General features: G+C 44.1%; 1 protein-coding gene across 3 annotated transcripts; it reads right to left on the reverse strand.

The window, feature by feature from the left end:
* Positions 1–420: 420 nt before the first annotated feature.
* Positions 421–27,348, reverse strand: LOC120917045 (tumor necrosis factor receptor superfamily member 26-like). Of its 3 annotated transcripts, none has more exons than XR_005744160.1 (12): positions 27,244–27,348; positions 20,815–20,950; positions 17,134–17,265; positions 15,423–15,546; positions 13,599–13,675; positions 13,435–13,458; positions 10,137–10,238; positions 9,196–9,260; positions 7,346–7,405; positions 5,738–5,784; positions 1,429–1,465; positions 421–1,008 (listed from the first exon to the last, which is right to left on the reverse strand). XR_005744160.1 is itself a non-coding variant. In XM_040328043.1 (12 exons), the coding sequence occupies exons 1-12, from the start codon at positions 27,295–27,297 to the stop codon at positions 980–982; spliced, it is 900 nt and encodes a 299-aa protein (XP_040183977.1). In that variant the 5' UTR covers positions 27,298–27,348; the 3' UTR covers positions 421–979. The 3 variants fall into 3 exon arrangements, 2 of the variants coding, with proteins under 2 accessions (XP_040183977.1, XP_040183978.1); XM_040328043.1 differs by having other exon boundaries at positions 5,738–5,797; XM_040328044.1 differs by having other exon boundaries at positions 958–1,008; positions 5,738–5,797; positions 10,143–10,238.

A 27,348-nucleotide genomic window follows, 5' to 3' on the forward strand; every position in this document is an offset into this window, starting at 1 on the left:
GTCGGCCCGCCGAGATCCTCGGCGGCTTCAACACTGAACTCGACGAGGAACTCGATGTGTTTGGCACGTCGAGTTCCTCGGACATGTGTACGGGGCCTCAGAGGTGTCTCATGCTGATAGCAGAGGAAGGAGGCAGCAGACAGAAATGACACTTAGTGCTCTGGATTGAGACCAGTACACACTATAGAGGGATGTGCTTTGTTCATATTTCATGTCTGAGGTTTACAACCACTTTCAACTTAACTTGCGTACCCGCGGCAGCCATCACAAATGTTGGGGCCTTTTACACAGCTTTAGGCAGGGCCCTCCCTGGAGCAGAGAACCGCCCTTGGATGATAAGCGGGGGGTGTGGTAACGAAAGTGTAATCTCTTCTCTCTCCTGACGCAAGATAAGCGAGACGGGGGGGGGGGGGGGGGGGGGGTTGGTGATGATGAACAAAACAAAGTCAAGTCTTCGTTTCTCTCTCCCCTCCCGTGAGTTGCTAAAGTAAATCTGGGCGGTTTCCCTGCTGCGAGTTGCAAAAGGTGGGGGTCAGACGAAAAAAATAAATACAAAATAAATTAATAAAAAAAAACGGGGGTGGGAGGGGGCGGACTCCTGCTGCAAGTTTCTAAAGGTGGGGGGTGGGGGGGTCAAACGAAGAAAAAAAACCTTTAGAACATTTCTTAATGTAATGCCTGTAACCCCTGATGGTGGCCCTGTCCAAAACAAAGAAAATTACTTTTACATGCATTTTAATCCCTAAAACTTTTGACCCTAAAGCCAACTATTGGCCCTAAAACTAACCTAACCCTCAACATTATATTAACCACTTCAACAGCATACTTGGCATGGATGTAACATGAAGCATTGGCTTCAAAATCTATGGGCCCCATGGTGAAAGTCAGCTGTGTTCAGTTGCTGGCATGGAATACCATCAGTCGGCACCATGTTGCTTTTTTGTAAATCCTGACGACTTCAAAATTTCTTCCAGTAATCTCATGGATTATTATTCTTAACAGCACAATCTAGAAAGTAGATGATAAACAGTGTTAGAAGCCAATTAAAGTAGACATTCCATGGCATACTGAATGTTCAATTACTATCCAGCCCCCCCCCCCCTCCCCCCAACACAAATGGCTTTTAAAAGATTTACAATCAAACCATTGAGAAATTGAATTTTGAAATTGAGAAGCGGGGGGCTGCCACAAATTGAGAAGCGCTAATTCTCAATTTGCGGCAGCCCCCCGCTTCTCAATTTCAGGCGGCAGCCCCCCCCCCCCCCGGTTCTCTGCTCCAGGGGGCCCATGCCTGAAGCTGTGTAAGGGGCCCCATAATTCCTGATGGCGGCACTGTAGACAAGCCACGCCCACATCTGGCACAATTGTAACTATAAACAGTTCTTCTAAAATACAGATTGACTGACACCCTAATGTTAGAATAATTACCTTCAGAGCTGGACATTATACTGCCATTGGGAGGATCCTGAAACCAGACGAAAATTTGAAATTAATTTGACTCATTTTACGGTTCATTAAAGCCAACAATTTTTCTTTCTATTTGATAGTGTCTGAGTTTATGGGCCAGATTCACAAAAGGGATACGACGGCGTTTCTCCTGATACGCCGTCGTATCCCTGTTTCTATCTATGCGACTGATTCATAGAACCAGTTACGCATAGATATCCCTAAGATCCGACAGGTGTAATTGTTTTACACTGTCGGATCTTAGGATGCAGTACCGCGGCCGCCGCTGGGGGGAGTTTGCGTCGTAAACCAGCGTCGGGTATGCAAATTAGGAGTTACGGCGATCCACGACGGATTTTCGTGTTCGCTACGTCGCCGCTAGTCTAGTTTCCCGTCGCAAAGTTAGTCGTCGTTTTAGGTGCCCTAACTTTACACAGCAATCGTATTGCTGTATAAAGTATGGCCGTCGTTCCCGCGTTGAAATTTAAAAATGAACGTCGTTTGCGTAAGCCGTCCGGGAATACAGAATTACGCTACGCGCGTCGCCGTTCGAAAAAATGACGTCACTGCGCGCAGAGCACGACGGGAATTGCGAAACGGAGCATGCGCAGTAGGTCCGGCGCGGGAGCGCGCCTAATTTAAATGGCACACGCCCATTTGAATTGGCCCGCCTTGCGCCGGACGTCTTTACGATACACCGCCGCAAGTTTCCAGGTAAGTGCTTTGTGGATCGGGCACTAAAACTGGAAACTTGCGGCGGTGTATCGTAAACGGGTTACGTTACACCGGCGCTATTGTACGTGAATCTGGCCCAGAGAGACAAACAGATATGTAAATGTAGCTGTAGTTATGTTGTTCTTCGACCACTAGGTGGCGGAGATTTGCTCAGTCAGCAGAAACTGGACTTTCTCTGCACTTAGGGCCAGATTCACGTAAAGCGGGCGCAGCGTAACGTAACCGGTTTACGTTACAACGCCGCAATTTTTCCGATTTAGTGCCCGATCCACAAAGCACTTACCTGGAAATTTGCGGCGGTGTATCGTAAACAGGTCCGGCGCAAGGCGGCCCAATTCAAATGGGGCGGGTACCATTTAAATTAGGCGTACTGCGCATGCTCCCGTCGCAAATTTCCCGACGTGCTTTGCGCGAAATTACAACGCGCCGACGTTTTGTGAATCGCGACATGAAAAAAGATTTACGCCGGGAAAAATAAAAGATTTAAAAAAAATTCAAAAGCGACGCGGGAAAGACGGGCGTACTTTAACATGGTGGAGTACTTTTCTACCATGTTAAAGGTGCCCTATCTTTGCGACGGAAATCTAACACTTGCGACGCCGTAACGACGGGAAAAATCTTCGTGGATCACCGTAACTCCTAATTTGCATACCCGACGCTGGTTTACGACGCGAACTCCCCCCAGCGGCGGCCGTGGTACTGCATCCTAAGATCCGACAGTGTAAAACAATTACACCTGTCGGATCTTCTGGCTATCTATGCGTAACTGATTCTATGAATCCGTCGCATAGATAGAAACAGAGATACGCCGGAGTATCAGGAGAAATGCCGTCGTATCTCTTTGGTGAATCTGGCCCTTAGTTACTTACGCAAAGAGAAATATATCTAGGAAAGAAAGTTTTATTTCCCAGGAAGTAGAGCTTTCCTTCCGTTGTACAGTGATGTTTTATATTATCTGCCTGTGTGTGCTGTTTCTGTTTTTCAGGTACCCTAGATCCTCTATCAAAACCATCGGAGAATGGGTGGGTTATATAGAGAGACAGGAATACTGTAATGCAGGGGTTGACAAATTTGCTTGGAATCTAGGAGCCAGGTAAAAAAGTTAGGAGCCAGAAAACGCGCCCCGTCCCGACGAGCTTGCGCGCAGAAAGCGACACACATACGTGACCAGCGCCCCCATATGTAAACGGTGTTCAAACCACACACGTGAGGTATCGCCGCGATTGGTAGAGCGAGAGCAATAATTCTAGCCCTAGACCTCCTCTGTAACTCAAAACATGCAACCTGTAGATTTTTTTTAAACGTCGCCTATGAAGATTTTAAAGGGTAAAAGTTTGTCTGCATTCCACGAGCGGACGCAATTTTGAAGCGTGACATGTTGGGTATGAATTTACTCGGCGTAACATTATCTTTCATAATATTAAAAAAAAAAATGGGGATAACTTTACTATTGTCTTATTTTTTAATTAAAAAAAGTGTAATTTTTTCACCAAAAAAGTGCGCTTGTAAGACCGCTGCGCAAATACGGCATGACAGAAAGTATTGCAACGTTTGCCATTTTATTCTCTAGGGTGTTAGGATAAAAAATATATATAATGTTTGGGGGTTCTAATTAGAGGGAAGAAAATGGCAGTGAAAATAGTGAAAAATGACATTAGAATTGCTGTTTAACTTGTAATGCTTAACTTGTAATACCAACGGCCACCACCAGATGGCGCCAGCTCACATCTGGTGGTAATAACTTGTAATACCAATGGCTCACCACCAGATGGCCCCAGCTTGTTTTTGCCCCCCCTTCCAAACCAAGTCGCCAGGGCCCCATTTCTAGTCGCCATGGCGACCTGGCGCCCGGGATTTGTCGAGCCCTGCTGTAATGTACATCGATATGATTACTGTGTGTCTATGTAAAATGTTACATTTTTTTATTACCTTACCCTTCCCTTCCCCAGCCAAGTTTTTTTTGGGGGATTCAGGTATCGACCCTCAGGATTGAGGGTCAAACTTTCCTCGACGATGGCGGGGGAAGTATGTAGCGCCCTGCTCCCAATGAGTGGGCGCTATATGTTGAAATTATAATTGTCTGGTCAGTAGTTTGGCCCAGAGAGATTGTATTCAAATTGTGGCAGAGACTATTGAGCGAATCCTAAGTTTACCAAGTCTGTGGCAGAGACTAATGAAGAAATTCTACTACCGAGTCTGTGGCAGAGACTGTCTTTGATCGAGCTTCACAGCGGCTGCTAGGCCAGTGAGAGTGGGCCTATCCGGTGGTCGCTGAGTCCAGTGTGGAGACAGTTGTTCCTCTGGACCTGGGAACATTTCTGTGATCTGCAAGTAAGATACCTGAGTCCTCCCCATCCCTCTATCCCTCTGTTGGAAAGTTTATTTAACCACTTAAGGACTGCCTCCTGCACATATACATCGGCAGAATGGCACGGCTGGGCACAAGCACGTACAGGTACGGCCTCTTTAAGTGCCCAGCCGTGGGTCGCGGGCACGCCCGCGACCCGGTCCGAAGCTCCTAGACCGCGGGACCCGCGGACCCGATCGCCGCTGGAGTCCCACGATCGGTCCCCGGAGCTGAAGAACAGGGAGAGCTGTGTGTAAACACACCTTCCACGTTCTTCACTGTGGCGCCGTCATCGATCGATTGTTCCCTAATATAGGGAACCACAATCAATGACGTCACACCTACAGCCACACCCCCCTACAGTTAGAAACACAGGTGAGGTCACACATAACCCCTTCAGAGCCCCCTTGTGGTTAACTCCCAAACTGCAATTGTCATTTTCACAGTAAACAATGCATTTTTAATGCACTTTTTGCTGTGAAAATGACAATGGTCCCAAAAATGTGTCAAAATTGTCCGAAGTGTCCGCCATAATGTCGCAGTCACGAAAAAAATCGCTGATCGCCGCCATTAGTAGTAAAAAAAAAATAATTAATACAAATGCAATAAAACTATCCCCTATTTTGTAAACGCTATAAATTTTGCGCAAACCAATCGATAAACGCTTATTGCGATTTTTTTTACCAAAAATAGGTGGAAGAATATGTATCGGCCTAAACTGAGCAAAAAAAGTTTTTTTTATATGTTTTTGGGGGGTATTTATTATAGCAAAAAGTAAAAAATATTGATTTTTTTTCAAAATTGGCGCTCTATTTTTGTTTATAGCGCAAAAAATAAAAACCACAGAGGTGATCAAATACCACCAAAAGAAAGCTCTATTTGTGGGAAAAAAAGGACGCCAATTTTGTTTGGGAGCCACGTCGCACGACCGCGCAATTGTCAGTAAAAGCGACGCAGTGCTGAATCGCAAAAACTGGCCAGGTCCTTTAGCTGCCTAAAGGTCCGGGTCTTAAGTGGTTAATAAAACCCTTGAAAGAGACTTCGTGTTTGGTGCAGACATTTCTTCTGGATAACTCTTCAAGGAGAACCCCTGAGACGAGAGCAAGGAACAGTAAGGTAACGGCAGGCCCAAATATAAACCAACAGCTCCTATGGGCCTACGGGGGTAGTGCTACATAGAGATTCTTACACAGGTGTAACAGCACTCACCTCCTTAGTATCCATCATGGGGGTGTGAGGAGGAAAACTGTGGTATTCTATATCAGGGAAATGAAAAATAACAATAAAAATAACAATAAAATTAAATAATTTATTCTACACCATCAAATAACACAGACGACAAAGAATTTTCACACTATCCTCCTCTTTTTACATGTTGTGTTTAATCTCATGACAACATTCGTTATTTTAAATTCTGTAAAATTTTACTGTATTTGGCCTCTAATTAGTAGAAAAAAAAACAAAGAAGAATTCCAGGTGTGGTATATTTTTACATTGTTACATCTGGTCCAGCTTGGATCAATGTTACCGTAAATATACCATAGTTAGACGCTGTGGCCCGGATTCACGTAGGAGATACGACGGCGTATCTCCAGATACACCGTCGTATCACTGAGTCTGAGGCGTCGTATCTTGGCGCCTGATTCAAAGAATCAGATACGCCAGAATTAGTATAAGATACGACCAGCGTAAGTCTCCTACGCCGTCGTATCTTAACTGCATATTTACGCTGGCCGCTAGGGGCGTGTACGCTGATTTACGCCTAGAAATATGTAAATCAGCTAGATACGCCAATTCACGAACGTACGCCCGGCCGTCGCATTACAGATACGCCGTTTACGTTAGGCTTTTTCTGGCGTAAAGTTACCCCTGCTATATGAGGTGTATATGAGGCGTACCAATGTTAAGTATGGACGTCGGGCCAGCGTCGAATTTTCCGTCGATTACGTCGTTTGCGCAAGTCGTTCGAGAATAGGGCTGTGCGTAATTTACGTTCACGTCGAAAGCATTGGCTTCTTGCGGGTTAATTTGGAGCATGCGCACTGGGATACTTTCACGGACGGCGCATGCGCCGTTCGTAAAAAGCGTCATTTACGTGGGGGTCACAATAAATTTACATAACACACGCCCACATCTTCCACATTTGAATAAGGCGGGCTTACGCCGGCCTATTTACGCTACGCCGCCGCAACGTTGCTTTGAGAATACTGCACTTGCCTGTCAAAGTTGCGGAGGCGTAACGTAAATAGGATACGTTACGCCCGCACAAAGATGCGCTCTTCTACGTCAATCCGGGCCTGTGACTTTCACGCAAACCAATCAATATACGCCTATTGGGATTTTTGTTTTTACCAAAGACATGTAGCAGAATACATAATGAGATATGTTTTACAGTAGAAAGTAAAAAATATTGTTTTTTTTGTTTTTAAAATTGTCAGACTTTTTTCATTTATATAAAAAACAAAATACAAAAAAAAAACAGTGGTGATCAAATACCACCAAAAGAAAGCTCTATTTGTGTATAAAAAATAAAAAATAAATCAATTTTTTTTTGGATACCGCATTGCAATTGTCAGCTAAAGTAGCGCAGCGGCGAACAGTAAAAAATGGCCTGGTCATGAAGGGGCTAAATAATTGCAGCCTCCTGATGACGGCGTACTGGCGAAACGTGAAGGGCGGAGCTACCAGCGTCATTCCAGAGTTTTAATATGAAGGAAGGAAGAATTGATTATATAAATATTAGACATACAATATGAATATTATTTGCATAGCTTGACATAATAAAGAACATAGGGACAGACAGATATGCACACCTACCGTCTCATCATTTATCAGGCGGATACTTGAACGATTACTGTGTTGTTCTGAATCAGAGAACTGAAAAATAACATTAATTTTATTACATTATATACCATACCTGTGGGATCCCTCTAGAACATTTGTCTCAAAGCTGCGGTCCGCCATTATCCGGCCCTTGGAGAGCTTTTCTTCCCACTGATGCAAGACACTATTCCTCCCACTGACACCAACAATAGGGCATGATTCTTTCTACTGACAACAACGGGGCACCAATGATGGGGCACCTTTCTTTCCACTTACTGTATACCAATGATGGGGCACTATTCATTTCCCTGACACCAATGATGGGGCACTATTCCTCCCACTAATACCCAATGATAGGAAACATTTCTTTCCACTGATACCAATGATGGGGCACTATTCCTTCTCCTCTATAACACTCAACGAATCTAATACATACTGGAGGTGAACTCCAGCCTTGCTTTCAGTCTTGCACAATGCAATTGATAAGCAGATTAGACTTCAGCTTCAAAGTGATCAACAAAGCCTAATGCCCTGTACACGCGATCGGAATTTCCGATGGGATAAAATCCGATGGAATTTTCAGTCGGAATTCCGTTCAAGCAAGGAGGGGTTTGCTGGGGGGTCCTTTATATGCCATTTAGTATCTATTACCCTTCACCCAAATTTAAATGTATGGCACTGTTGGGGCTCTTTAAAACCCAACATTGGCCAAACACTGGGCAACATTTGGATGGAGGGTTATGCCGCGTACACACGACCGTTTTTTCCGTCAGAATAAACTCCGACGGGTTTTTCTGACGGAATTCCGCTCAAGCTGTCTTGCATACACACTGTCAGACTAAATTCCGACCGTCCAAAACGCGGTGACGTAAAATACTTCCGAGCATGCGTCGACTTGATTCTGAGAATGCGTGGGTTTTTACTCCGTCGGAACTCCACACAGACGATCGGAATTTCCGATCGGATTTTCTTTCCATCGGGAAAAAAATAAAACATGTTCTATTTCTAAACTCGGAAAAAAAGTCCGATGGGGCCCACACACGGTCGGAATATCCGATGAAAAAATTCCGTCTGACTTTTTTCATCGGAAATTCCGATCGTGTGTACAAGGCATAAGGTTGACGCAACGAACAAATGTCTAAACAAAACCCAAATCTTGTGGGTAAAGTTGGCCTTTAATAATTCTGTTGGATTTGTCCTAAAATTCAAAACATTGGCCCGGATTCACATACATCGGCGCATATTTATGCCGCCGTAGCGTATCTAATATACTCTACGCCAGGGGTCTTCAAACTACGGCCCTCCAGTTGTTCAGGAACTACAATTCCCATCATGCCTAGTCATGACTGTGTGTTACAATGCCTCATGGGATGTGTAGTTCTACAACAGCTGGAGGGCCGTAGTTTGAGGATCCCTGCTCTACGCCGACGCAGTGCGTCCATACCTTTGCATGGGTTGCGCCTCCTATATGGGGAATAACTTTACGCCGGACGTATGACTTACGCAAACCGCGTATATTATGCGCCGGGCGCAAGTACGTTCATGAATCGACGTATCTCCCTCATTTCCATATTTGAATAGGAAATCAATGGGAGCGCCCCTTGCGGCCAGCATAAATATGCGCCCGGCGTAGGAAAGTTACATCGGTCGGATGAAGCCTATTTTCAGGCAGATCTTGGTTTCAGAGTCCGGCGCACAGATACGACGGCGCATATTTACACTTACGCGGCGTATCTCGAGATACGTTGGCGTAAGTGCTTTGTGAATCCGGGCCTTTGTTGCTGAATGGTTATGGGCTCTAATTGGTTGTGTTCTACATTTACCATTAATAAAAGGCTTATTACCTCTGAATTGGAGACATTATCTGGGAAATTATCGTCAGCTGCAGTTTGGTCTTTAACCGGGTGATCTAAAGGTTAAGAAAAATGGTTGCAACTTAAAGAGACCCTGTCACCAGAGTATTATTTCATCAACAAAGATTATATGTGCACTTAACATATTATATACAGTCAGTATAATATGTTATCTACCTGTAAATTCCTCCCTTGTGTACAGCCGTGGCCAAAAGTTTTGAGAATGGCACAAATATACATTTTCACAAAGTCTGCTGCTTTAGGGTCGCCGCCTGAAATTGAGAAGCGGGGGGGGGGGGGGGGCGGGTTGCTGGTCCTGCCCGGCGTGATGTCATTCACAAGCCGGAAGGCGGCCTCTCCCAACATGTATGAGCATTATGTGCCACCAAAAATCAAACCCCCCCAGCCCACCCCTTGTATACACTTTAATGAGTTTTAATGCACAAAAACGCAATATAATACCCAACTTTTTATTTAGCTTACAGGAAGTGTGTGTGGGCCGCCTTATATATGAGCAGTGAGAGAGTGAACCTATTGCTTTGTCTTGCATGGACACCCCCCAGGCTCATGCTAACAAAAAATAATACTAATTTATTGATCTTTGTGAACAGCAAGCAGGGGCGGACTGATCATTGGGGTTCTCGGGCACTGCCCAAGGGCCCCATGCCACTAGGGGGCCCCATCAGGGTTGCCAGGCTCAGTAAAACCAGGGACAGTATGTAAAAATCTGTGTTTTTTTTTACATCTGTCCCTGAAATGTCTGAAACCGACATGCTTTTGATGTGAAAATCCTGAGATTTTAGCTGCCCTGCCTCTGTAATGCCTCCTGGCATGGTGGCCATCTATAAGCCCGGGGGCCCCATAATCTTCTATTGCCCGGGGGCCTCATGAGTTGTCAGTCCACCCCTGACAGCTAGGCAGCGCTATCTTACCTTGACCTTCTTTTCTCTTCCTGCGATGACGATATCCACAAATGATGAAACCAATGAGAAGAAGAATGACTGCCGTGGCCACAGACAGACCAATGATCAGTCCTAAAAAAATAAAAAATAAATGGCATGTTTCAGTAAGTTAGATATATATAATTATTGATATATTTGAGGATGTGTTCCAAGCTGGTCATACATACACAGACTGAGATTTATCCGCAGAAGTTTGAATATTAGGGCATTGCCTAAAAACTTGGATAACGTCTGCTGAGTCTGCTGCACATCGCCAACATGGTATTACATTATACAAAAAAAATTGGGCTCACTTTACTTTACTTTGTTTTTGTTTTTTAATTCATGAAAGTGTCTTTTCCCCCCAAAAATTGCTTTGAAAGACCCCTGCACAAATACCGTATGACATAAAATATTGCAATGGTAGCCATTTTATTCTCTAGGGTCTCTGCTTAAAAAAATATATACAATGTTTGGGGGGGTTCTAAAAAAAATTCTAGCAAAAAAAACGGGGCCAGATTCATAAACAAGATACGACGGCGTATCTCCTGATACGCCGTCGTATCTCTGAGTCCGTCCGGTCGTATTCTATTCATAGAATCAGGTTACGCATAGATCTCCCTAAGATCCGACAGGTGTAAGTGACTTACACCGTCGGATCTTAGGCTGCAATTCTAGGCCGGCCTCTAGGTGGCGATTCCATTGCGGTCGGCGTAGAATATGCAAATGATTCGTTACGCCGATTCACGATCGTACGCTTGCCCGTCGCAGTACATTTACGCCGTTTGCATAGTACATTTACGCCGTTTGCATAAGAGATATGCGGCGTAAAGATACAGCTGCCCCCTAGGTGGTCTAGCCAATGTTAAGTATGGCCGTCGTTCCCGCGTCGAAATTTGAAATGTAATGTTGTTTGCGTAAGTCGTCCGTGAATGGCGCTGGGCGCCATTTACGTTAACGTCGAAACCAATGACGTCCTTGCGACGTCATTTAGCGCAATGCACGTCGGGAAATTTTAGGGACGGAGCATGCGCAGTACGTTCGACGCGGGAACGCGCCTAATTTAAATGATCCACGCCTCATTTGAATTAGGCGGGCTTGCGCCGGGCGGATTTACGCTAAACCGCCGCAACTTTACAGGCAAGTGGTTTGTGAATTAAGCACTTGCCCGTAAAACTTGCGGAGGTGTAACGTAAATGTGATACGTTACGCCGCCGCAGATTTACGCGAAAATACGTGAATCTGCCCCACGGATTTTAACTTGCAAGCAACAAATGTCAGAAATAGGCATGAAAGGGATAAGAAACAAATACCAAGATACGAAAGGAATTCCTAAAACAAATAACGAATATGACGAAACTAAATTCTTCAATGAAAGAATGCATCCGAAAAAGAAACTAAAATTTCCGGCGTGCACATGTCTACTGATAGTTCAGCAGCATTTAACCACTTCAGCCCCGGAAGAAATTGGCTGCCAAATGACCGGGCCACTTTTTGCGATTCGGCGCTGCGTCGCTTTAACTGACAATTGCGCGGTCGTGCGACGTGGCTCCCAAAAAAAATGTACTTCTTTTTTTTCCCCCCACAAATAAAGCTTTCTTTTGGTGATATTTGATCACCTCTGCCGTTTTTATTTTTTGCGCCATAAACAAAAATAGAGCGACAATTTTGAAAAAAAAATATATATATATTTTTTACTTTTTGCTATAATAAACATTCCCATTTTTTTTTGAAAAAACGATTTTTTCCTTAGTTTAGGCCGATACGTATTCTACATATTTTTGGTAAAAAAAAAAAAAAAATCGCAATAAGCGCTTATTGATTGGTTTGCGCAAAAGTTATAGCGTCTACAAAATAGGGAATAGTTTTATGGCATTTTTATTAATATTTTTTTTTTACTAGTAATGGCGGCGATCATCGATTTTTATCGTGACTACGACATCGGACACTTTTGGCGATATTTTGGGACCATTGCCATTTATACAGCGATCAGTGCTATAAAAATGCACTGATTACTGTATAAATGTAACTGGCAGTGAAGGGGTTAAGTGTGTCCTAGGGAGGGATTCTAACTGTTAGGGGGCGTGGCTTACTGTGACACGATGAGAGGAAGCAGACGATCAGTGTCCTGTCACTAGGCAGAACAGGGAGATGCATGTGTACACTGGCCTCTCTCCGTTCTGCAGCTCTCTGACACAATCGCGGGATTGGTCACGGAGCGCACAGCGGGAAATTCAAAGTGACGCAAATATACGTCACTTTGCTCAGCCGTGCCATTCTGCCGACGTATATCGGCGTGAGCCGGTCTTTAAGTGGTTAACAATTAAAACCAGCATCTAGGATCTCTGAACGCTTAGGCTCCATTCACACCCCTGTGTTTTGAATCGCGGGCAGATTTGCCGCGATTCTGACGATTTCAAAGCGGCGGGGCGCACATTTGAATGGCACCTTAAATTGCGGTGCGGGGCTGCAATAGTGGCAATCCGCATTGCGTGAAGCTTGTCGCCCAAAAAAAAGTCATGGGGCTGCTCTTGGGTGACGTGCCTCACGCAATGCGGGCTGCCGCGATTGGAGCAGGATTTATCGCGTGACAATCGCGGCAGACCCGCACCCTGATTTTAGGTGTCATTCAATGCTGACAAACGAAAGCTACATGAACAGAGCAAGGAGGGGTTTGCTGGGGGGTCCTTCATCTGCCATTTATTATCTATTACCCTTCACCCAAATGTAAATGTATGGCACTGTTGGGGCTCTTTAAAACCCAACATTGGCCAAACACTGGGCAACATTTGAATTTGGATGGAGGGTTAAGCCGCGTACACACGACCGTTTTTTCCGTCAGAATAAACTCAGACGGGTTTTTCCGACAGAATTCCGCTCAAGCTGTCTTGCATACACACGGACACACCAAATTCCGACCTTCAAAAACGCGGTGACGTACGACACTACGACGAGCCTAGAAAAACGAAGTTCAATGCTTCCGAGCTTGCGTCGAATTGTTTCCGAGCATGCGTGTTTTTTTCTCCGTCTGGATTCCATACAGACGAAAGGAATTTCCGATAGAAATTGTTCTCTTTCTAAGTCCTAAAAAGTCCGATGGGGTATACACACGGTCGGAATATCCTATGAAAAAAATCCGTCTGAATTTTTCCATCGGAAATTCCGACCGTGTGTACGCGGCATAACAGTTCCTATTTTGGTGGAGCGTTTTTTTCTAACCGGCCATTTAAATTATTGGCACATATCATGAATAAAAGCAGGGTAATAGAAACAAGCTTGCCATTCTTACCTATTTGGTGCAAGTTTGGGATAGCTAGATAAAAAAAAAGAATAATATATTATTATTAAAGAAAAACAATTATTCTTATTAAAAAAAAAAAAAAAGTCTTGCTGACTTTTAATAACAGGACTCCTTGAAAAAAAAACATTTAAGCAAAAATGATTGTGACTTACACATTTCGACTAGATCCTCACAAACTGTATTGGCGGTGGCATTGCATGGATACTTGATTCCTTGTCCCTCTGGGCAACTACGGTACAGAGGCATACGAGGTTAGTGGGGTCCAAGAGCTTTGTGTCTGGTTATATACAATAGGGTGTCTATTTATAAAACATTTACTGCGCGAATGTCAGAAGCATTCGTCCACACTGAACAAACTATCCAGTCATTTTTGTAAGAAATAAATGCCTTCCGCTCCATGTAGTGGCCAAAATGCAGTATAGTTGAGATATTTCGGGAAAATTATACCGCATGTTGGCCACTAGATGGGGTGAGGTTTTCATATAAGAGAATTGTATGGTGACTACATGAAACGTGACAAGATAATGGTGTTATTGTCATTAACAACAATAGACTTTGACACAGTCATACATTTAAAATGAATGTTGTAAAGTAATAATAATAATAATAATATAATATAAGTATAATTTTTTATTTTTTTATTTTTAGTGTGCCTCCCTATGTCCCCATTACAGTACCCCCTTACATCAGGTGTCCCCATCAGTGTGCCCCTTTAAATCAGGTGTCCCCATCACAAGGTTCCCCTTACATCAAGTGTCCCCATCAGTGTGCCCCCATACATCAAGTGCCCTCATCACAGTGCCCCTTTAAATCAGGTGTCCCCATCAAAAGGTTCCCCTTACATCAAGTGTCCCCATCAGAGTGTCCTCTTACTTCTGGTGTCCCCATCAGAGTGTCCTCTTACAACAGGTGTCCCCATCAGTGTGCCCCCCTTACATCAGGTGTCCCCATCAGTGTGCCCCCTTACATCAGGTGTCCCCATCAGAGTGTCCTCTTACATCAGGTGTCCCCATCAGTGTGCCCCCTTACATCAGGTGTCCCCATCAGAGTGTCCTCTTACATCAGGTGTCCCCATCAGTGTGCCCCCCTTACATCAGGTGTCCCCATCAGAGTGTGCTCTTACATCAGGTGTCCACATCAGTGTGCCCCCCTTACATCAGGTGTCCCCATCAGTGTGACCCCCTTACATCAGGTGTCCCCATCAGAGTGTGCTCTTACATCAGGTGTCCCCATCAGTGTGCCCCCTTACATCAGGTGTCCCCATTGGTGTGCACCCCTTTACATCAGGTGTCCCCATCAGTGTGCCCCCATACATCAAGTGCCCTCATCACAGTGCCCCCATACATCAAGTGCCCTCATCACAGTGCCCCCTTACATCAGACTGCCCCCTTTATCAGGTGTCCCCATCACAAGGTTCCCCTTACATCAAGTGTCCCCATCAGAGTGTCCTCTTACATCAGGTGTCCCCATCAGAGTGTCCTCATCAGAGTGTCCTCTTACATCAGATGTCCCCATCAGTGTGTCCCCCTTACATCAGGTGTCCCCATCAGACTGCCCCCTTTACATCAAGTGTCCCCATCAGTGTACCCCCCTTACATCATGTTTCCTGCCCAACCCCGGTGTCCCTTTTGCTGGGATATTACGCTCGGGACGCCTAGGATGTAACCACTGTGATTGGTCCTTACAGCACTCACATGATCAGCAGCCGGTCTTGCCAGGTCCCGATCATTAGCTGAGGTGGTCTTTGTGCTGGGAGCGTGCAGTGAGCATGTGGGCATTAGAGCCCACCCTATCCCCTGCTGCACATATGCATTACGTGGGCAGCAAGAGGTTAAATAAAGTCTCTTATTTTCTGCCTATTCACTGTTGACATCAATGGTAACAATACGGAAACATCTGTTTTGTTTGGCCCAGACAGAGACGAAAACAGATATCGTTTATTTGTTCATAAATTCTATACATGTTATGGTGGTTACCTTGAACAGGTTGAACAGGTCCCTGTGCTTGAGCAGTTCATGTTGGCCTGACACAGGTATGTTCCCTGTTTGCACTTACATAGGGTGTTCCTCGTCAGGGTACATTCTTCTACCACTACTTCATCTATAGCACAAAAAAGAATCACAACCATGATCCGTATTATTACTACTTAAAATATGAAATATTTCTAACATTGCTTCATCAGGTGTTTACTAATGATAATGGTCATCATTAGGGGTCAGTAGAGGTTATTTTAAATGCTAATGGTCATCATCAGGGGTCAGTAGAGGTTCTTTCAAATGATAATGGTCATCATCAGGGGTCAGTAGAGGTTCTGTCAAATGATAATGGTCATCATCAGGGGTCAGTAGAGGTTCTTTCAAATGATAATGGTCATCATCAGGGGTTCAGTAGAGGTTCTTTCAAATGATAATGGTCATCATCAGGGGTCAGTAGAGGTTGAGTGAGTGAGTGAGTAAGTGAGTGAGAAACTTATATAGCGCAACACATGCAAACTGAATCGCCTCTGGGCGCTTAGTATCCTTTCCCTACTGTGCTTTTGCCCTCAGAAAAGATGGGTTTTGAGTTTTTTTCTGAAGGCCAGGTGATTCACCTCCGACCGGATGCTGGTTGGTAGAGCGTTGGTAGGTCCTTGGATTCCAAATCTTCGTTCTCCTTTGGACTTGTATCTGGCTTTGGGTATCTGGAGTAGAATTTGGTTGGTGGATCGCAGAACGCGATTGGGGTTGTGACATTTTAATTTTTCGCATAGATATTGGGGGGCATTTTCTTGAACACACTTATGTGTCAGACAGAGTGCCTTAAAAGTGATTCTGTCTTTTACTGGCAACCAATGAAGGGATCTCAAATGATAATGGTCATCATCAGGGGTCAGTAGAGGTTCTTTCAAATGATAATGGTCATCATCAGGGGTCAGTAGAGGTTCTTTCAAATGATAATGGTCATCATCAAGGGTCAGTAGAGGTTCTTTCTAATGATAATGGTCATCATCAGGGGTCAGCAGAGGTTCTTTTTTTAAATGATAATGGTCATCATCAGGGCTCAGTAGCGGTTCTTTCAAATAATAATGGTCATCATCAGGAGTCAGTAGAGGTTCTTGCGGCTGGGGACCATGATCCAGTATGAGCACAAGTAAAGGCAGAATTGAACAGTCCACGGCTGATGGCTGTGGACCATTGACTAGAATGAGCACAAGTAAAAGCAGGATGGAACAGTCCAAGGTTCACAGCTGGGGACCATGAAGAAGTATGAGCACAAGTAAAGGCAGAATGGAACAACCCATGGTTCATGGCTTTGGCCCATGAAGCAGTATGAGCACAAGTAATAGTAGAATGGAACAGTCCATGGTTCACAGCTGGGGACCATGAAGAAGTATGAGCACAGGTAAAGGCATAATGGAACAACCCATGGTTCATGGCTTTGGACCATGAAGCAATATGAGCACAAGTAATTGAAGAATCGAACAGTCCACTGTTCACGGCTGGGGACCATGAAGCAGTATGAGAACCAGAAAAGGCAAAGCTCGAAAATTCAACATAGGCTGGAGCTTGAAGGTTGCTTTTTAACAATAAGACGAAACATTCTCAAAACATGAAACCTCTGCTCAGTATTGTTAGATGTGAGGAATGTATTCATGCAGACTTGTAAATTTAATAAAATATCATTTTTTTTTAGAAATTTAAGAAATACCTCCTCTACAAGCACGGCATGGCAGGCAGGTGTTCAATCCATTAGGGAAGGCGGTAAAGTCTTTTCCCGTTATGCAGTTTCTGCAATCTCCCAGACCATGATTCACAGAGCAGGAGATGGAGACACGTGTGCCTGGAATATATTATATAGGGGGGGTCAAACCATCTTCCTCAAACATCAAATATTATCATGGGATAGTAAAAAGATAAAAACAATGTAGACACGCTTATGGAGAAAAACAAACAAATAAGTATCAAGCACAGTATTGGATATACAATACTACAAATGATTAAAAGTGCAGTGCAAAGAACAAATATAACTGTTGTCTATAGTGCAATACAAACTTGAGCAATAGTAAAGGCATCCACTAAGAATTAATCAAAAATAAAAAGTCTATACTGTAGGACCCTGATGACTTCAGTTGTGAAGAAACGTGTAGGGCAGAGCGGTACGTTGTGTTGTCACCACCAAGAATTAATCATACAGTATATCACAAGTCTATATTAGTCATAAAAGTCTCAAGAAAATGTATATAAACAGTGCAACTTGCGACAGTTGGTGCCCAACTGTAAAGGAATCAATTGTCTGTGCCACTATAACCATCTGAATCCACAGGTATCCCTCACATCGCCTCACTACTGTGGTAAAAATGGGGGCTTACCAGAAAGTTGTGACCCCCTTAAATCAGAGTGGTAAATTGCACCTATAAGTTTATTGTGTATACTATACTATAAACTATAAACTATAGGTTATAGTATTCCTCCAACTGCATAAATTTTTTTATTGAATAAAAGTTAAAACACTCTCAAATTAATGTAATAACAAAGCCGTACACGAAAATCATGTTCCTGAGACACATAGACGCAACTTCTGGTATGATGTACTTCCAGTTAGCGCGGTGACGTCACATCATAGTGCTCCTTCCTACGCATTTTGTCACAGCTGACGTCATCAGGAGCCAGCATTATAGACTTTTCATATATGATGAATTATTGGTGGATATCTTTAATATATAGAGTTATATTTATTCTTTAGCACTGCACTTTTGTTTATCTTTTGTCATCATAGGATGGCACAAAGGAGCAATAATAACCAGTGAAATAAAGAGACACACACTCAGTTTAAGCTCAATAGTCAAACTTTTTGGCCACATTGTTTATTTAAGGGGTAATTCTAATTTTAACAACAACAAAATGACCAAGTTAAAACCCTAAGCCTGGAGCCTTAAAGTGTAAGTTCACCTTAAGGAAGATTTTCTAAAAATACTACTATGTAATTCTAGATCCAATGAATGGTACATACCAGAGATACCTGGAGGGGGCAGACTTTAGGCCTACCCTGAAGTCTAGGAGGAGGATGTGTGGCCATTAGATTCCTTTCTCTCCTGAACTGGGGAGGGGCGGTCTCTCTTTGGGAGAGCCCCTCACCTATTAGGCCTCGTACACACGAAAGGTTAACCAGAGGACAACGGTCTGATGGACCGTTTTCATCGGTCAAAACCGATCGTGTCTGGGCCCCATAGGTTATTTAACTATAGGTTAAAAAAAGCCAACTTGTTTTAAATGTAACCGATGGATTCCTAACCGATAGGTCAAAACCGATCGTTAGTAGGCACGACCATCAGTTCAAAATCCACGCTTGCTCAGAATCAAGTTGACGCATGCTTGGAAGAATTGAACTTCGTTTTTTTCAGCACGTCGTTGTGTTTTACGTCACCGCGTTCTGACACGATCGGTTATTTAACCTATGGTGTGTAGGCGTGACGGACCATCAGTCAGCTTCATTGGTTAACCTATGACAACGGTCCTTCAGACCGTTGTCCTCTGGTTAACCTATTGTGTGTACGAGGCCTTACTTGTTGGTCATCTTCGGCTGACCATGATGATGGGTCCGCCAGGCCTTTTGGCTGGGTGGACCATGTCAAGCCTTGCCCATGTCAGGAGCCTCAGGCCCCCGATGGGGTTAGTTTAGAGACCTACTTCTTTGTGAGGTAGACTAGAGGCACACCCTTAAGAGCACATTTGTGTGTTTAACCACTTGCAGACCGCTGCACGCCGATATACGCCGGCAGAATGGTAGCGCTTGGCAAATGGACGAACCCAAACATCCCCTTTAAGAAGCCATGCGGCGGGCGCGCGGGCCGCGCAAACTCAATGTTCGATCGTGTCACGGAGAGGCAGAACGGGGGGATGCCTGTGTAAAAAAAATTGTCTTACTTACGCTTTACTGGCTGTTACTAGGGGTTACCTTGTAATCTGCCTGTTCTTCTCCCTGGCGCCTGACGTCATTTCCCTCTGCGCCCCGTGCTCATCATTCATCATTCTCCAGGAGTCAGTGGGCAGCGTCAAGGGCTTCGTTGCCATCACAACGGGGCAGGCACTTCTGACGACGACGCCCGTTGTGATGGCAACGTCAGAAGTATTTAGTTACTCCCGAAATTAGTTTTTATTTATTTTGTTTCGGTAAAAAATGCAGTTGTCCGAAAATCAGAATTAATTATGGTCGAATCTGTCATTGAAGGCTTATGGTGTCTGTCGGATGTTCTAAGAAGATTAGACGAAGATTAGACGAAGCAGCTAAACTGTACGACGCCGCAATCGTGGATTTCTGGTTGAATGCTCCGCCCACAAGCTATAGTAGAATTCTAATGTTGTATGACTAGTAATAATTATATTTATTAATTATTATTACTAGTCTATCAACATTAGAATTTCTATAGACTTCTATAGCCTATGGTCTATGGGTGGAGCATTTGACCATAAATGTCCGTTCGTGGCGATCGTATGTTTTTAGGTGCTTCTTTGAATCTTAAAGCAGAGGTTCACCCTAAAAAACATCTATATACCATTACATCCAGCATACTTCCGACATCTACAGTATGCTGTTTTTTTTGCCGTACATACTGTTTAATTGTTATTTTCCCCCCGGCTTCCGGGTTCTGGCTCCCGCGGGAGTGGGCGTTCCTATTCAGAGGTTAGATGATTGACGTCTGGTGAAAAACTTCCCCTGGCGCATAAGGCGCGTCACCAGTTTTCCGTAACTAGCTGACCTGCGAGTCGGCTCTATACGGCGATATACGGCGCCTGCGCCCGCCGTGTAGAGCTGACTGCGCAGGCGCCATATAGAGCCGACTCACAGGTCAGCTAGTTACGGAAAATCTCTCTATGTTGAATCTTTTCTCGCTATGTCGAATCTTTTCTCTCTATGTCGAATCTTTTCTCTCTGTGTCGAATCTTTTCTCTCTATGCCGAATCTTTTCTCTCTATGTCGAATAATCTCGGACTAATAGAGTTAGGTTAGGCACATTCAACTGCAGGTTCGATAGACACAGATCGCTATTGTCACCGTCATGTCGAATCTTCTATCTATATCGAACTGTTGTCGCCACGAAACGAAAATCAATAATTTTTCATGTCAGATCTTTCGGATTTCGGATTCTGCACATTCGTTATCGTTTGTTAAAACTAATGCGAAAATCCCAGAAATTCGGAGGAAAACGAATGCACGTGTCTAGCGATAATTCCCAGAAAGGTGAGTGCTATAAATAGAAGTTTGGAACAAATGATATTCATCCAAATTTTTTTTTTACAAATTTTAACAGTTGGAACTCCGCTTTAAGTGTCCTCATAGTTTTATCGTATTTGTTGCATAAATCAGGTAAAATTGAGAATAAACCGTCACGTGCTGGGCACTTTTGGCAGCACCTATTGGACACGAGGTATTCATTGTCATCGCACGTAAAGATAATTCTATCTTCAATTGATGGTGCAGTCTTTCCTTCTGTGATGTTTTCCAAAAAACCGAATGCAGTTGTGATCTGTAGAAAGAAAAAAAAAACACATTTTTTACTTTGCCCTTGGTCTAACTGTAATGCCGCGTACACACGATCGGTTTGTCTGATGAAAACGGTCTGATGGACCGTTTTCATCAGACTAACCAATCGTGTGTGGGCCCCATCGGTTATTTATCCATCGGTTAAAAAACTAGGAACTTGTTTTAAAATTATCTGATGGTTAACTAACCGATAGAAAAAAATTGATCGTTAGTAGGCACGTCCATCGGTTAAAAATCCACACATGCTCAGAATCAAGTCAACGCATGCTCGGAAGCATTGAACTTTTTCTCAGCACGTCGTTGTGTTTTACCTCACCGCGTTCTGAAACGATCGTTTTTTTAACCGATGGTGTGTAGGCACGACTGATGAAAGTCAGCTTCATTGGATATCTGATGAAAAAATCCATCAGACGGATGAACCGATCGTGTGTACAGGGCATAACACGTTTAGCTGTAACATTCACTATAGAAATAAAAATGAATAACCACTCCCCTTCCAATGCAGGATGCACCACTGTCATCCCCCACCAAGTCTATGTTCCTGGTGGTCACCCTGTGGTCCAAGGGTCACATGCTGCCCTTTGCAGACCCTAGTAGTAATAGAGGGAGCATTGATTTTCAATCTGTTATAGAAACAATCTCTATCAGTCTCATGTAACTGAACTTTTCTACTGGGTGCTCCTCAACACTCACGCCAAAACATTACACTAATGCCGCATACACACAATCGGAAATTCTGACAAGAAAAGTCTGATGTGAGCTTTTGGTCGGAAAGGCTCCCTCTGACTTTTGCTGTCGGAATTCCCGCTAACAAAAGATTCCCATCTGAAAATCGATTTGACGCATGCTCGGAAACATTAAACTTCATTTTCTCGGCTCGTAAAACTACATAATATATACTGAATATTATATGCGGCCCTTTCGTTCTTTCAGGGTCCATAGCTGAGGCACTCTATACCTCATCCGATGCCAGCTACTGGTGTAAGGTAACCAACTTAAAAAGTGTAGGAACTTGTGAACGTTCCCTTAACTCAGCAATCCCATACTGGAGAAGCCAACTCCAGCCCAAACTTCTTTTTAGCTTTGGAGATCAGGGGGAAGAGTTAGCTGGGACCACACTGGACAGATCAGATGAAGAAATGTGGGGTTTCATGGTGATGGCCCTCCAGGGGCAGGTCCATGACACTCACAGTATCTCCTCAGTCTTCTCGAACGAGTGATGCTGGGAATCACTAAACCCAAAAGACTTTTGACATCTTTTGGTGGAGGACAGGAAGGTACTGTGGAGGGGGGGGGGGGGGGTTTAAACCCTCATACACACGATCGGACTTCCAACAGACTTTTCCGTGGATTTTGCTCCGTATGGGTGTTGGCCGTGAACTTGGTATGCATACACACGGCAGGACTTTTTCAGCCAAATCACGTGGTTTTTCAGCTCTTTACTGCCACCCTTTGGGCAACTTCTGCTATTGTTGTCTGATCTTTAGCATTGGTTCTGAGTATGCGTGTTTGTACTTTGGACTTGTGTACACACGATCGGATTAGCCGACGTAGGACATTTGTTGCCAGAAAGTTTGTCTGTTCTCACAGCGAAAAATGTGTCCGATGAAAAAGCGAAAATGTTTGTCCGATGGAGCGTACGCACGGTCGGATTGTCCGCTTAAACAGGTCCGTCGAACAATTGTTGTCAAAAAGTCTGATCGTGTGTGTGGGCCTTAAAGGAGGCAGGATTTTAAAAACATGCGACCGTGTGTACGCTCCGTTGGAAAAATGTCTTCGTTTTTCATCGGACAAATGTTCGCTCTGCAAAGGGGCAACAAAAGTCCTACGGTGCAAAATCCTATCACGTGTACAGAAGTCTATCGGACTTTAGTCCAAAGTACAAGCACGCATGCTCAGAACCAATGTTAAAATCAACCAACAATAGCAGAAGTTGACCAAAGGGTGGCGGTAAAGAGCTGAAAAAACACGTGATTTTGGGAAAGTTTGTTGAAAAAGTCCTGCCGTGTGTATGCATACCAAGTTCACGGCCAACGCCCTTCAAACAAAAATCCACGGAAAAGTTTGTTTGAAGTCTTAGGCCCCGTACACACGACCGAGTTTCTCGACAGAATTCAGCGAGAAACTCGGACGGAGCCGGATTCTGCCAAGAAACCCGGTCATGTGTACACTTTTCAGCGAGGAACTCGTCGGGCCGAAAAGAGAACATGTTCTCTATTTTCTCGTTAGTCAATGGGAAAAGTCGGCCCGCCGAGATCCTCGGTGGCTTCAACACTGAACTCGACGAGGAACTCGATGTGTTTGGCACGTCGAGTTCCTCGGTCGTGTGTACGGGGCCTGACCGTGTGTATGGGGCTTAACACTAACTGGGTGCCCTTTTTGCCTGGCTTTGGGCTTTAAAGCGGAGTTCCAACCACAATTAGCATAAATCTGGTCACTTACTATTTTACAATCCGCCGCCGCTCCGCATAGATATTCAAAAAAGATAGTTTATAAAACTATATCTACACCGTTGTCATTTTTCTTGTGGGCATTGTGAAGCCTACAAGCACTTACTTCCTGGAAGTCTTGGATGGGGAGTGATAATTGGACAGCGCACTGCATCCTGGGAAATGACGACACACATTTCCCAGGAGCATTAGAGGGAGAGGATGTCAGAATCCTAGGTGGTTTCAAAGGCAGATTTCGTGGGACCGCATAGCAACAGGCATTTCCAGATGAGTAAAAAAAAAAAAAATTTTTTTTTTTTTCTTTTTTAGTCGTAAGCTACAAGTTTAAAGCAAAATAGTTTTTTTGATGGAACCTCCACTTTAATTCAAATAATAAATCACTTATTCAAATAACATAGTCCTAAAATATGGTAGGTATGTACACAATATTTTTGATGCCAGGAGACTGTCATATTTGTGTCTATTGGCTGTTGGACTGAACTGGAAACTGGCCAGTCTAAACAATGCTAAAAGATTTAATCGGACCTAAAGAATGTTGTATGAGACTCGCTCTATTGTCAGCTCTGAGTTTACTGCATTCATTTTTTTTATACTTCCTGGATTTAAATGATCTAATTTAAATGATCCACGCCCCCTACCTGGATCATTTGAATTAGGCGGGCTTGCGCCGGAGGATTTAAGCTACGCCGCCGCAACTTTACAGGCAAGTGCTTTGTGAATCAAGCACTTGCCCGTAAAACTTGCGGCCGCGTAGCGTAAACGAGATACGTTACGCCCGCATAGTTTTACGCCAGGATACGAGAATCTGGCCCTATATGTCTAGTGGGGTGTTGGCAGCTTATCTATTCTCTATGCGCAATTTTTCTTTTCTTTTATATTTAAATTTAAATACCGTATTTATCGCGGTATAACGCGCTCCCGCGTATACCGCGCACCCCTAAAGTGGCCCACAATCCTGTGGAAAAAACATTTTTTTGTTTTTTTGTACTTACGGTTTTGGTGTCTTGCGCGGCGTCCATCGACGGCCTCGTCGGGTCCGGCGTCCTTCTGCGGCTTCGGGTGTCCTCTTCGGCGGGTCCGGCGTCCTTCTGCGGCGGGTCCGGTGTCCTCTTCGGCGGGTCCGGTGTCCTCTTCGGCGGGTCCGGTGTCCTCTTCGGCGGGTCCGGTGTCCTTCTGCGGCGTCCTCGCGTCCTTCCCGCTACGAGTTTGAATACTGCGCCGGCATATACCGGGCGCAGTACACTCGTGAATCTTCGGGCAGGCTCGGCAACTGTCCGTACAGGACGTCAGTGCGAGAGGCGCAGAGACTGCCCGAAGATTCACGAGTGTACTGCGCTCGGTATATGCCGAGCGCAGTATTCGCACTGCTGCGAATTCAAAATCGCGGTAAAATGCGCGATTTTACCGCGATTTCGCGGCCGCAATTTTGCCGCGATTTCGGCCGCAATTTCATGTAAATCGTGGCCCGAAATCGCAAAAAGTAGTACAGGAACTACTTTTTGAAATCGCAGATGCAGCGTCGCACTGATTAGGACAGTGCCATTGCCGACAATTGCCGGCAAATGCCGCCGATTTGAGATGCGATTTGACATGTCAAATCGCATCTCAAATCGTTCCAAATCGTACCCAGTGTGAACCAGGGCTTAAAAGGATAAAGGTCAATACTTTGTGATTTCCTTATTAGATTATTGGTGTCACACAGGGGATTGCCCTACTTCCTTGTGGGAGGTCCCGCCACGTACTCTGCTGGAGGTGAACGGGAAATAGAACATTTAAATCTTATTACCAGTAAAATATTATCCCTAGGCAGTGCAATAACATGCAAAGAATTATCAGAAATAGATCATCATGAAACTATCAAAATATAAATGCAAATGCAAAAGAAAAGAAAAAAATAATACATATAGAAAAGTCCTTAAAGTGAACTAGTGCAAATGTCTTTATAGAATGTGAAATCTCTTGAGTGCTTGAATACCAGGTTCCCAGAATACCCCATAAAGGAAATATTCCACCACGAGCTTGGTAATACACACCGCACCGGATGTCAGTGACCACCTTTTTTTTTGAAAAATTCTTTTCATTGAAATTTTTTCAACAAGACCTACAAACACAGAAAATAGAGAGTACCATGGCACAATACCATGTCTCTCGCGAACAACATGGTCGTAACATTGACAACTTACCTAACATAGGTAACTGCCTACAAAACATACCCCCCAACCTCTACCACCACCCCCCTCCCTCCCGTAAGTCAGTGACCACCTTAACCGCTTAAGACCCAGACCATTATGCAGGTAAAGGACCAGCCCCCTTTTTGCGATTCGTCACTGCGTCGCTTTAACTGACAATTGCGCGGTCGTGCGACGTTGTTTACAAGTGATCGCGCCGTCATTGGACGGCGCGATCACGTGGTAAGGAGCCGCTTCCATTGGCTCCTTACCGCGATCCGTGTTGCTGCGGGTCCCGTGGACCCAGCAAGCGCCGGTGATCGCGTGTGCGCGCCCGCTCGGGCGCGCAATTCTGACTCTCTGGGAGGACGTATATTGACGCCCTCCTAGAGTTAGGGAACCGCCTTGTAGCCGTATTTCGGCTATAGGGCGGTTACCAAGTAGTTAAAAACATACTATACTATGATGAGCCCCCTGTTTTTTGAGGCACAAAGGAAAATCTTGTGAGAGAGGAAAAGAGGACACGATCGATCATAACGGAATAAGGCTTTGGGCTTATTACCAGCTGGGGTCTGGTGAGTGTGTATTTCAGCAGTTGGTGGTGGTAGCACTTGTTTCCGTCGGGTGGAAGAGATAGCTGCGCCCTAGATGTATGAGATATAACTCCAGGACAAATTACCACATAAAAACTTTTTCCCTTTACTGGATTCCAAACTGACAAGTTGCTGGTTTTCCAGGCAATTTTTGGAGTTGTGTTATACAGACACATGAACTTTAAAAAGCTTTTTGCACATATGTTATGACTTTGCACTTTGTATCCATATTTATATATATTTATATTAATTCAGATCTGTTTGTTGGTAAACTAGTTGCACACAGTATCACGTATATATCTCATATGTTTAACAGAATGACATTTTGATATTTATTTAGTCACATGCTTGTGAGATTTTTTACTGTTATTTATTTACTTATTTAAATCTTGTTTGTTGCACTTAGCACTACGCAATAGTACACGCTTGTGACAGCTGGATATTGCAATTTATTTACTTATTTATTTATTTGTATAGTTATTTATTGTGTTTTATCACGCATATCACTGCACTGGATTCAGCACTTTATTGTATTAGATTTAATTTACCATTTTGTGTCATTGCGTATTTAGACCAGCGCAGTAACCACATTCCTTTGCTTTCACTCATAAACCTTTTTGGAGGTTTACACAGTACTGCAGCAGGTCAATATAATATAACCTGTTTTTTGTGCCGGTGACAATCACATATATAGTGTGTACTTGTCTCAATCCAGAGCACTAAGTGGTTGATTTACTAAAGGCGAACAGGCTGTGCACTTTTCAAGTGCAGTTGCTCCAGAGCTTAGTAAATGAGGCAAAGCTTCACTTTGCAGGGAATACCCAATCACGTGCCAGGAGAAATAGAAAAAAAATAAAAAATAAATTCGCTTGCACATGATTGGATGATGGAAGTCAGCAGAGCTTCCCCTCATTTACTAAGCTCTGGAGCAACTGCTCTTGCAAAGTGCACAGTCTATTTGCATTTAGTAATTCAACCCCTTAACCTCACTGCCTTGTCTGATCCTGGCAGTCTTCATACTGGGAGTCACATCATCATAAAACACAAGAATAAGGTGCTACTTACAGTCAGAACATAGAACAGCGCCGTCCCTCGTGGTGCCCGTCTTATTGTATCCATATCTATGCTGCAGCTTTAGCGTGGTGTGGACGATGTCTCTATAACAATACT

Source organism: Rana temporaria, chromosome 11 (assembly GCF_905171775.1).
Source record: "Rana temporaria chromosome 11, aRanTem1.1, whole genome shotgun sequence".
NCBI classification, from domain to species: domain Eukaryota; kingdom Metazoa; phylum Chordata; class Amphibia; order Anura; family Ranidae; genus Rana; species Rana temporaria.

Coding starts and splice junctions, on each gene's coding strand:
- LOC120917045 (XM_040328043.1), bottom strand. CDS start 27,297: ATGGATACAATAAGACGGGCACCACGAGGGACGGCGCTGTTCTATGTT. Junction 9,261..10,136: donor GAAGAGAAAAGAAGGTCAAG/GTAAGATAGCGC, acceptor CTTAACCTTTAG/ATCACCCGGTTAAAGACCAA. Junction 1,466..5,737: donor CCATGATGGATACTAAGGAG/GTGAGTGCTGTT, acceptor GTCTGGTTTCAG/GATCCTCCCAATGGCAGTAT.